This window comes from Sprattus sprattus, assembly GCF_963457725.1.
Source record: "Sprattus sprattus genome assembly, chromosome: 20".
In the NCBI taxonomy this organism is placed as follows: domain Eukaryota; kingdom Metazoa; phylum Chordata; class Actinopteri; order Clupeiformes; family Clupeidae; genus Sprattus; species Sprattus sprattus.
In genome coordinates, this window is record NC_137918.1 from 11,417,705 (window position 1) to 11,430,132 (window position 12,428).

The 12,428-nt window shown below is 44.8% G+C and overlaps 1 protein-coding gene across 1 annotated transcript in view; it reads right to left on the reverse strand.

Annotated features, from left to right (window-relative positions):
- Positions 1-1,781: 1,781 nt before the first annotated feature.
- Positions 1,782-12,428, reverse strand: part of epb41a (erythrocyte membrane protein band 4.1a) — a gene marked incomplete at both ends in the record, with an annotated part of 47,585 nt that continues 36,938 nt past the window's right edge. The window contains 4 exons of the mRNA XM_080858819.1: positions 1,782-1,880; positions 2,958-3,041; positions 5,282-5,386; positions 6,378-6,506. Of these exons, the coding sequence (XP_080714945.1) occupies positions 1,782-1,880; positions 2,958-3,041; positions 5,282-5,386; positions 6,378-6,506 (417 nt within the window). The remainder of the gene's footprint in view (positions 1,881-2,957; positions 3,042-5,281; positions 5,387-6,377; positions 6,507-12,428) is intronic.

Below are 12,428 nucleotides of genomic sequence, written 5' to 3' on the forward strand. Positions count from 1 at the left end.
ATCTGGATCCTGGGTTGGTCTCCACCTGCTGCCGCCTTTCCTCTGCTGTGTGTGTGGCTACACACACAGGCTCATTGATGCAAGGTACCATATCACGTTTAATTTTGCCCTCAAGGTGAAGCAGCCATTTTGTTTTTGGCTTCAACGAACCCAAGCGACGTTCAGGCTTGCAACGTTGAACTGGGGTAAACTGTATACTGTTTCATGTTGCCGGCTGTTTTATTTTCGTTGGGCCCATGTGTTGTACTGTATTGAATGTGCTGTGAATTGAAATTACTACTGAATTATTGCATTGGTTTAATGAGTAAATAGTTCGTTTTTTTAAACAGTTGTGTGTATTGATTTGCATAGCATAGTTTTACATAAATAAGAAGGCACACTTAAATTATTTTAAGAATTCGGGTTAGCCACCTCTCCTAAAAGCTCCACCAAGCTAGAGAGGCGCTACATACACATCACTCAGAAAGACATGTTTGTTATGCAGCACCTTCATTTTTGTTTTTAGCATTCTATTTTTAAAGTAGTGTCGGTGTAAAAATAGTTACGCTTTCAACATCCATTCTATTTCAATTCTAGCTTTTAGTCTCTCTCTTTTTGAACACAAATGTTGACACTCACTCTCTCTAGGTATGACACTTTCTAACTCAAACACGGCACAATAAGACGGATCAAATACAGTACGACAGACTCACGCCTGCCCACCACAGACTCTCTCTGTCCACAGGACTAGCCCAAACACACACACTTAGAGGGTATAGCCCTAAAATGTACTCCCACACACAATAATGCCCTAACACACACACACAGTTTATGGCTTTTACATAGACTCTTTAGTTTAATTAGGGTTTTGTCCTAAACAAACTAGAGTCTAGCTCTAACACACACTCAAGTCCTAACACATACTGTATTGGACTTTTCTGAGCTCCTTGAGGCAGACTGGTGGGAATACTACAGCGTCATGAGGGCCTGGACTGGGATCTACTTGGGCAGTCAGGGGGCCCGGTACCGTCTGAACCAAATAATCTCCTATATCCATGAGGGACAGCGGAGCGAACAGAGACAGAGAGAGAGAGAGAGAGAGAGAGAGAGAGAGAGAGAGAGAAACAACTTGCAGAGGTAGTGAATAAGAGGATGAGAGAAAGGAGAAGTGGGAGGAAGTCCGGATAGCACGCGGAAAACTGGGAATGAATGAGAGATGCAAGAAGAGAGAGAAAGAGAGATAGAGAGAGGAAGAGAAGACCCTCCTAGTCCCTGTGGGACGTGGAGATCTTGAGCAGAAGAACTTTGATGTTCTGTACGCTTGATGTTCCAGTCGAGGCAAACAGAAAGAGGAGGAAAAGGAGGAGGAGGAGGGGGAGGAGGAGGATGGGGAGGAGGAGGATGGGGAGAAGGAGGAGGAGGAGAAGGAGGAGGAGGAGGAGGAGGAGATAGCTGCGCTGTATGGACTTGGATGGTCTGCAAACACAGTGTGTGTTGAGATGGGGGCAAACATAAGACACACATGGACACACTAAAACAAACCACACACACACAAGACAAACATGCGCTCAGAAACATGCCTAGAATCAAACACACACACACACACACACACACACACGCACACGCACACGCACACGCACACGCACACGCACGCACACACACGCACACACACACACACACACACACACACACACACACACACACACACACACGCACACACACACACACACGCCAGACAAACACACACACACACACACACACACACACACACACACACACACACAGGTTCTCACCTGATAATGCTACTCAGGGGTGATCTCTGTCTCCTGGTGCACCACCACTTTGGTCACGGCCATGTCAGGGTGCTGCTCCTTGGCTTCCTTTATGGCCCGAGCCAGAGCCTGAGAGAGGGATAGAGAGGGGGGGAGGGAGAGATAGAGAGGAGAAGAGAGAGAGAGAGAGAGGGGGGGGAGGGAGAGATAGAGAGGAGTAGGGAGGGAGAGATAGAGAGGAGCAGAGAGGGAGAGATAGAGAAGAGGAGAGGGATAGAAAGAGGGAGAGGGATAAAGAGAGGGAGAGGGATAGAGATAAGAGGAGGGAGGGAGAGATAGAGGAGGAGAGGGATAGATAGATAGAAGGAGAGAGGGAGAGATAGAGAGGAGGAGAGGGATAGAAAGAGGGAGAGGGATAAAGAGAGGGAGAGGGATAGAGATAGGAGGAGGGAGGGAGAGATAGAGGAGGAGAGGGATAGATAGATAGAAGGAGAGAGGGAGAGAGAGAGAAAGAGGGGGAGAGGGATAGAGAGAGGGAGAGAATGAGAGGGAGAGGGATAGAAAAAGGGAGAGGGACAAAGAGAGGGGATGAGAGATAGAGAGATGAGAGAGAGAGAAAGATAGATATATGTTTAACACTCCTTTATTAAACCATTGTCTAACTTCATCACACAAATGCACCATTGGAACACACAGAACATTACAACCTCCAACCGACAAGGTTTACACCATTATATCAATACAAGAAGAGGAAAAGCTCAGATAGATACAGAGACAGAAAGAAAGAGAGAGAGAGAGAGAGAGAGAGCGAGGGAGGGAGAGCGTTAGTAAGGAGGGAGGGAAAGAGGAAACAGAAGAAAGAGAAACACTCTTGACTTCAGAGTTCCCTTCAGAGAATAGCTGTTCAAATATTGTGATGTTTTTGTACAATATGTTAAAATTGTACAATAATATCCTCTTCAGTGAATGAACATGCCCTCAGGGCTCCTTTAAATCACACACCGGCTATATTACGATTCCACTTCACATGATAAGGGAGAAAGGTTCAGCCAGTTCAGCTAACCAATCAAATCTCCCAGCACACACACACACACACACACACACACACACACACACACACAGTCTGTCCCTCCGTATCGGGGGCCAAGCTTGAGATCCTACTCTGACTGGTTTGGACGGTCTGCCTCTCTCTCTCCGGTGCTGTACCTTATCGTGGTCAATCTCTGTGTCTCCTGTGATGACGATGCGCTTCTCAATGCGGGTCTCCGAAATCCCCCCCTTCACTGTCTGCTTAAAGTCCCAAACGAGAACGGACAATATAGACAGGCAAAGAAAGGAGGAAAACAAAGATTGAGTGGAAAGAGAAAAAAAGAAAGGAGTTAAAATAGGAGAAAGGGGGGATAGAGGCATAAACGGCCCAAGAGTGTGGAACGTGTAGATTGTGACTTCTTACCATTCAAGTATGGATCAGTAGGATACAAAAGAGGGGCATTTATTTTTCAGGAGCAGAATGAGGTTTTGTACTAACAGGCTTGTAACAGTGCAGTCATTCGTCTGTCTTAATTAGAGACCCCTCGTTAGAGAAACGTGTGGTCCACAGATGTGTGCTACAGACAGTGTGTGTGTGTGTGTGTGTGTGTGTGTGTGTGTGTGTGTGTGTGTGTGTGTGTGTGTGTGTGTGTGTGTGTGTGTGTGTGTGTGTGTGTGTGTGTGTGTGTGTGTGTGTGTATGAGACACGTGTGGTCCACAGATGTGTGCTGTGATGCTTGCAGTTGCTTCAGGGCTTTGAGGTGTCGTATCGTGGATCGATTCCAAAACTATTTCATGGATCAACTCCAAAACTTTAAGAAGGTACCTCCTATGCAGCCCCAGGTTTAAGAATCAACCCAGACTTGCTTGCTATCTGAGCTGGATGTAGCTGACTAGCAGCAGCAGCACCCCCGACCTCCCCAGATGGTAGGTGGCTGCCAAACCAATCTGGGCCATACTGATCAATACCAAACCTATGGGTGTCCAGGACAAATGCCATCCCGGTTAATAGCCCCACACTGTGCTGAAGGCCTGGCCCAGATCTGAAGGTGAGTCCCCTCATCTGTGCCAGGTCCATTCTCTGGCAATGGACTGCACTTATATAGCGCAGATGAATGCCTGAGACATTAACCCATTCATACACTGATGGCAGAGGCCACCATCTAAGGTGCCAACCTGCACATGAGGAGGGGCTGAGTGGTCTTCTTTGAGTTTGGTTCTGTTCAAGGTTCCTTTGTCTTCCTGTTAGAAGGGAACTTGTTTTGCTCTAGGGGGGGGTGAGGCCTTAGGCTCTCTGAAGAACCTTGGGGCAATGTGAAGTGTTAAAGGCACCCACTGGATAACACAATCTTTATGATTTTGACATTTACTTCACCATATTAGCACATTTGCATCATTATTTGATACTTTGGGCGTTAAAAAGAGCGCTAAAACTAGCCACCAATAAATAAAGCAGGATACCAGTCAATGGAAAAATGGCCTCTCCCCACCGGCGATTGTTGTTGTTTACGATTTTCTATCAGTTCCCACCACACAACGACGTCTCATCTTTGCTCCTTGAATGTCGATAGGTAATGGTATGGAGTAATTGAAACTTACTACGTGTAAAAAAGACTAGAAATTGAATGTTTATTTTTCGAGTCTCAAGCCTACAAAGTTGCACTGGGTGCCTTTAATGGTGCCTATATACCACCACCTCACCCCCACCACACTGTCAAACACTTATTATACCTCATACTCAGTGCTGGCATTTTCTGGCAATGTAAATAATTGCCACCATCGTTGTGTTCCATTATTCTACTGATCCTTGTAAAAGTAACCTTACGAGCACACCGTATCCTCTATCAATTTAGTATGCATCATGTATATACCATGATATAATAATAATAATAATAATAATAATATTAATAAAAAACTTTATTTGTATAGCACCTTTCATGCAAAACAATGCAGCTCAAAGTGCTTAGGTATGTTTGTATGTATTGTGTATGTTTACCACATGTATGCTGTGTACATTAACCACATGTATGCTAGCATGCCCATCCGTGTATTAATTCATCTGCCATGTTCCTGATTCTCCTCCCCTTGTCCTTGTCGCCATTAAGCTTGCTCTAAGGGGGTTCATGCCCTGGGCTCTGTAAAGTGCCTTGAGACAATTTCAATGTTTTGGTTCTATATGAATACAATTGTATTAAATTGTATATAAATAACAGTATAAAATACAATAGTAGAGAGTTAAACTGAAGTGACGTTAAGTGGGCGGAGTTTACATTTAGTCATTTAGCCGACGCTTTTATCCAAAGCGACTCACAAAGATGTATACACATTTTTTTACATTTACACTGATGGCACACTGCACATCAGGAGCAATTAGGGGTTCAGTGTCTTGCTCAAGGAAGCTTCGACAGGGAATCGAACTATAGCAACCTTCTGATTACTAAACGACTTCTCTACCTCCTGTACCACTGTCTCCCCCGGGGTGTCTGACGGGTGGGGCTCACCTTGGTGATCTGGGTGGTGGTGGTAGTGCTGATGGTCTCCGAGGTGATGGTCTGCGCGCTCAGCAGCATCCCAGAATCCCTCACTGCCACGGCATCTATTGTTGACTGCGAACGAGAGGGAAATGCAGCGTGATCAGGAACAAGAGGTTAAAGGTTACACAAAAACTACATTTCCCACAGTCCCCCCAACTCAGAGCTCAATCCATATCTCCAAACTAATAGAACCTGCCTCCGTGCTACAGACCCCAGCATGACGACTACTGAAACTGCTTCTGAAACAGAGTCTGGTGTGGATGAGGCGGGTCCAAGCCAAGGGACTTTTGGTCGTATGCCTTCTCAATGTTGGCCAATATACTGTCCCCCATACGGTACATGGATGTAAGCTATAATAATGGATACATCTGGAGACAATAATAATAATAAAAATAATAATAATAATAATAATAATAATAATAATAATTCATTTTATTTTTAACGCACTTTTCATTCACAGGAATCTCAGAGTGCCTTCACAACCATGGTGAAATGTGGACTAATGTGAGTGGAAATGATTACAGCGTTAACAGCATTTCAAATTTCTAAAACGACCCAAACGCCAGGCAGGCTCTAAAACGTCTTTGGCTTAAAGTTCAAGGAACAGTAGTTGGAGGTGTGGTAGGTCTAAGAGGGAAAGCCTGAGGGTGTAGCCTTATTGCATTTGTTTTCCAACGCGCCTCAAGTCTTAAATATTTATGCATTATCTCCCTCTGGAACGAAATACTGTTTTCTGATTGGCAAATGGGGTGTACATTAAGTTCGTATAACCATTGACAACCAACGTAACGTTTTGTTTTTTTGACAGCTAGCGGATACATATCAATGCTCGGGTTTTTTTGACAGCTAGGATAGCGGATACATAGTTTCAATCTAGTTAACAAGGAAAACAGAAATGGAAGATTTTGTAATTAACATTTTTTTTTGTCTCCAGACTGAACTTTACTCACCTAATGCCAAAGTTACTTTAGGTCCCGTGACACTAGTCACTACATATACTAAGACCAGATAGCTTCACAGAGTTAGTCATCATTAAAACTACAATTCCCAGCATGCCCCTCACCTGCGCAGCCTCGTATGTAATGGTCTTAGTTTCGGTGTGCACGATGGGGACCTCTTTGGTGGCAACCTCCCCGCAGAGGGAGTTGGTGACATCAGATATGGTGATTGTCTGAGTCCTCAACACAGGGGACTGCGGGAGAGGAGTCAGGAGATCTTAGTGAAAGGAGCCATTTTGTTTATCTTTTGTAGTTGTTTTTCCCTACCTGTGTCTTACGTCACAGCCAGGAGTACACTGATCACATCCCTCCTGATGGCTAACTCAACAGTATTATCGTAAACCTTTCAGAGGGGTACTTAAGAAAAGGCAATCAGTGCAATATGCTATAAGTGATAAACAATGTTGGGCTCTCATAAATGACTTTTAATATTTTGGCAAAGATTTACAGACATAAGGTAATACTTACTCCTTAAAACCTTCTACAATAAAGCACTCTCCTTTCATTATTCCCATTTCATTTAAGAGAGTGGCGAGAAAATTGTTGCCAGTTGAGTGGTGGATATTTTTTTTCCCCCCACTCTTTCTCTCTCCTCTTGAAAAACAAACATAAAATAAACATTCACTATAGCAGAGGAGGTGCAATTTACTAACACAAAATGATCACGCAAAACTGCAACTATGTCCAAATAACAACATGACTGACTGCTGAAGCACAGCCTAATCTTCCGACTTCCCAGTGATATATACAGCTGGATCTGACACTGCGAATGGTTTGGAGCATCTCTGGGGGGTACAGGCATCAGCCTCAAGTCTCCCCACTGGAGCACCCCCCCCACCCCCAACCGAGCAATTACTAGTGCTCCTCAGCTCTCTCTCTGACTTAGATATGCACATTATGCAAATCACAGTCGTTATAAATCACTTTCATTTCTTCAATTTTCTTTCTCTTGGTGGCTTTAAAAAGAAAAAATAAATCTTTTCATCTCTGGGCACGAAGCCATAAGCGAGAAATGTGATTTGGGCACGTTTTGACACCCTGTAAGTCAATAAACGCGATATTTTCAGCAGCTCCTGATATTACGGAGAGAGAGGAGAGGAGAAGAGAGGCGAGACAGCCGGAATGCCACTGAACGTGTTGTTACTACAGAGAGACTTCCTCTCCTGGCTTCTCTGCATGGCAGCGTGCTTAATTAGAAGGCCCGGAAGGTTCTTTTACCTCTTGCGGAGCAGTTTCAATCCAAAAAAACAAGGGGTGCACACACCAGAATGCGATGCTGCAACTCTGATAGCTTTTCTAATTAGCAGTGGTTAAAGTTAGTGTGGAGACAGGCTCTTAAAACAGGGGTGTAGTTATAAAAAAATAGTGTCCCGTATGCACAAATAAAAGTTTTGGATTTAATACCTAGCGTATCCATAACAAACTTAATTATGGACTAAAGTTAAGATGTGGTTTGTCATAACTATTTTAAACAAGGACAACAATGAAGTTAGATCACTAATTGAGTGTCTGCCCCAACAATACTTCCTCTCCAACAGTTTGAGAAATGCAAAACAAACGAAAACAAACAAGGAGAAAAATCTATAGCATTGACAGTCGTGGACCTGAACCCTGACAAGACCTCCAGGCACGTCCAGCATCGAGGCGTCTCAGAAAGCAATTTCATAGTGAATGGCTAACGTTCCCACGGTTCAACTCAACCAGATGGATCGATCACCCTTGTCCTGCATTCGCAGAAACAGAGGGATTAAGTGGCCTTGGGCAAGTCACTCCAACTGCATCATGCTGTCCCAATGGCGCGTGTCATGCCAAGGGGCCCGATACGTCATAGTTCAGACTAGCTAGCGATCACGTCACTTCTCTTGTTAATAGGCAGAACATTACCTTCAACTGGTGTGTGCAGACACCACCTGGGCACGGGGGGGTATTAGTCAGAAAGCTTCTGTTCTGAGGAACCTAATGGTTCGGACCAAATTAATACGACACGGGTCTAGAGAGGCACAATGTTATTTTGAATCTCTTCTAATCCCTCCCAATGAAGAGGAAGGAAGGGAATGATTGACAGCTCCAAAACATACACAACCCTTGCATCACAATAGAGCAAAAAATTAGCTACTTAAAAAAGCTACAGAATGCCATTAAGAGATTCTCAAAAGTGCTTCTAGTACTGTAGAGAAGTTAAGTAACAAGTGAGTGAAAAGTAGTGTTTTGAATTTTCTTTTCAAATGGCAGACTGAAAGCCAAGAAGGCTACATAATATATCTTCAAATAATGTCAATTCAATATCCCGGAATGCTACAGATGATCATTCAAATGTTTCTGTCTAAACGGCTTAACAGCTGAATGTCAAACGACTGAGAAGCTAATATGTATTTGTACAGGTCTGTGTGTGTGTGTATGTGTGTGTGTGTGTGTGTGTGTGAGTGTACGTATTTAAGTGTGTGCACTTGTTTATGTGTGTGTGAATGTGTGTGTGTGTGTGTGTGAGTGTACGTATTTAAGTGTGTGCACTTGTTTATGTGAGTGTGCATGTGTGTGTGTGAGTATGTGTGTGTGTGTGTGTGTGTGTGTGCGTGTACGTATTTAAGTGTGTGCACTTGTTTATGTGAGTGTGCATGGTGTGTGTGTGTGTGTGTGTGTGTGCGTAGGCATGCACAGCAGTGTGCATTTTTGTGTGTTGACAGCTGACATCACCACCCCCTGAAGTAAATTCAAGCAGCCTTAGCCGTTTACAACCTTCATTTGTTTTTCTGCTTGTTTTTTTTCACCCACTTCATGATTCACACTTCACAAGTTGTGTGCAATGTATTCCAGCGAGTCTAATTTATTCCAAGTTCTCACATCACTTCTCCAAAAACAAACCCAGACCACTCAGCCTCACTGTTACATTCTTTTCCAGCAGATTTTTTTCTCCCTTCTTTTTTCTCTCTCGCTCTCCTATTCTTTCACTTTTACTCTGGTATTCTCAATAGTGACACATCTGATTGTAACAATATGCAATGCTAAGTGAAAGCGAGTTGTAGAAGAAATGATTGCACTAACATAGTTGGGGTACTGTTCAGTGACTGGCATTGGCTTCTGGTATCGCCAGCGTTAAACTACAGGTAAACAGGTTAACAGGTACGTCCTGCTTTAAGGGTTCACCGGAGGCAGGTTTAAGGCCATTCAAGTCCAACAGGAAGGAAAGATGGTGCAACTCAAATGAACATTTTTTTTTTTTTCTTTTTCATTTTTGTTTGTTGGTCTTTAAGAGATGGGGGGGGGGGGGGGGTGGCTAAGGGCTGCCTTGTTCATGCCTGAACATAAAACACAGTGGTCATGCAGTTGATGAGCAGTAGCTCTCGTTCTGTGTGTGTGGGTGACTAAATATCCCTGTCACAAGCTGGCACAGATCTGACAGATGCCTGCCAAAATCAGGGCCAAATCAGTCCTAAAGATAGCTTTTAGAACAGTTTTCTCTCCCCCTCTCTCTCTCTTCTGTCTGTCAACCCGCTCTTTGATATTTATGCTACTCTATGATGTGTGTCTGGTGTTAGTGGTGAAGCATTAGTTCTGGTCTGACCCATAAAGACAAGAATTGTCCCGCTGCCATAGAATCCGCTTGGAAAGGGGAAGAGAGCTATCTGGACTGTTTTTTTTTGTTTGTTTGTTTCTATAACGTCATATTGTCAAACTCTTTTGGTCAAATTATCCAGTGAAGAAAATAGTCTATTCCTTGTAAAATAGTTCACAAAATATCCTGATAGAGGTGCTCTGTGTGACTCCATGGATGAGCTAGTCAGTAGAGATGTTGGGAGAAACTTCCTCAGCCTTCTCCATGTAAGTCTGTGTGCGACAGGGAGAGGCCTAGTGATGATCCTCCCATGGGAACATGAGGAGAAGGTGTGAGATGTTGACACAGGAAGCAAACATGAGCTGTTCTGATTGGCTCTGGGATGGCCCTGAAGCCCTGGAGGAGGCTCTCTGATTGTCTCTGGGCATCTGGGATTGGAGGAGGCAGCAGACAGCGCCCTCTGATTGGCTCTGGGATGGCCGTGGAGGAGGCGGGCTGACCGTGCTCTCTGATTGTCTCTGGGCATCTGGGATTGGAGGAGGCAGGCAGACAGCGCCCTCTGATTGGCTCTGGGATGGCCCTGGAGGAGGCGGGCTGACCGTGCTCTCTGATTGGCTCTGGGCATCTGGGATTGGAGGAGGCAGGCAGACAGCGCCCTCTGATTGGCTCTGGGAATGGAATTGGCATGCTGAGAAAGGCGCTGCCTAATTGGCTGCTTTGAGTGTCATATGAAGATGAGCCACCACAGGGCGAGGACCATCACCAGCAGGCCCGACAACAGAAAGGACACGCGCGCCCGCTGATGCACCATGGGATACGTATGCCAGAGGGTGGAAACCCCCCACTGTCCCTCCTCTTCAGGCACCGAGATCGACACTCGAACGGTGTGTTGCCTTAACAACATCTCCTCCTCATCGTCGTCATAGTTATAATACCCATCGACATCGTACTCTTCATCGTAGTCATCGTCGTCATAGTCGTCGCTATAATCTTCCTCCTCCTCCACCTCCACCAACTCATGGGGAAGGGGCGGTCCACCGGGGGCGGAGCCCCACCTGACCCTTACCTGCTCTCCACCCCTCGACAACAAGACACGCCTCCCTCGCTGCGCCCGGCAACGGGAGACCAAGAGAGACAGAGAGACAAATGAACAGACATGTGGGACGGGACAAATGAAGGAGTGAAGGACGAGGAAAGGAGGAGGAGGAGGAGGAGGAAGAGGAAGAGAAGAAGGTTGGGGGAGGTGTGGAAAGGTCTTCTGATGTTTTTGATCCATTAGGATGCTCTTGGTGTTTTGAACTCCAGCTCCAGGCTTGGGGCGAGGAATGGGGGGGAGGGCTCTTTTAACATGGGAGGGGAAACCGCTTTGAGTGGCAGGACCAGACCAAACCCCCCCCCACCCCCCCACCCCCTCCCCAGCCTGTTACAGCAGCAGCGCAGACAGCCCAGTTCTGGGGATGTTTTTATGGCAGATTAAACTAAAACAGAAAAGTCTGGCCGAGTTTTTCTTTTTCTGGCAGATTGAGCCTCTAGTGCAACCCAATTGGCAGTGCAAAGTCTTTTGACACCAAGTGGAGAGAGAATGCCATAAAAACCTGCTGGGTCTGGGTTGACCCCACCACTGTATGAGGACTCCTCTCTGTTACACCCACATCTGATAATACTAGAGCTGGTCTGGAGCTGGTCTGGAGCTGGTCTGGAGCTGGTCTGAAGTATCCGTAGGCTGCATCCACACTAATGGCTTTTATTTTTCTTATTTTTATTTATTTCTATGTGATGACTGTAATTCTAATAACCTGTTTGTGAAGTGACCTTGGGTGTCATGAAAGGCGCTTTAAATAAAATGTATTATTATTATTATTATTATTATTAATGGCTTTTCAATCAAAGCAGCGTTTTAAAACCATCTCTGTCCAGATATGGGTTTTCAGGTCCGTTTCAGAAAAAAATCCCCGTCCATACTAACTATGGCTGAAAACGCATATCTCATGACCAGATTGTCTACTCTGCCGCAAAAGGGTCACGTGATAGGAGCGTGACGAATCAGGGTGGGACACGTTGTGACTAAAGGCCGAATTATGCTCTGTTTTAGACGTAACGCGTAAGCACGTAATTTACACAAGGAACTTGTTTTAGACAAGTTTTGATTTAAGGTTCATTTTAGACGCAGAGCCGTGTTGCTTGCAAAGCAAATTGATTTTTTTTAGTTAAGTAAGCCTATTTATTGCAGCAGGACAAAGGAAAAAAACTTACCGGAGCATGAAAGTGTAGTGGGCGAAAGGCTTGATGTTATGAATACATGTGTTACACAAAATACAAATGTTGGCAATTCAGTACCAGTGGCGAAAAAGACAGCACATGACGCAAAAGTTCGTTTATTGACATCTTTTAATGACTGCGACAGGCTTTAAAACGATGTGTTTATGAGTTACATTATTCAAAGATGAGGTGGTAAACGGCGAAAGAATCTCATCATGTTGTCAATGCTTGTAACTACAATGGTGTTGGCCACAAGGTAACGGCAGGTTACTGTTAACTTTTGTATGAGCAGACCGGGCTCATT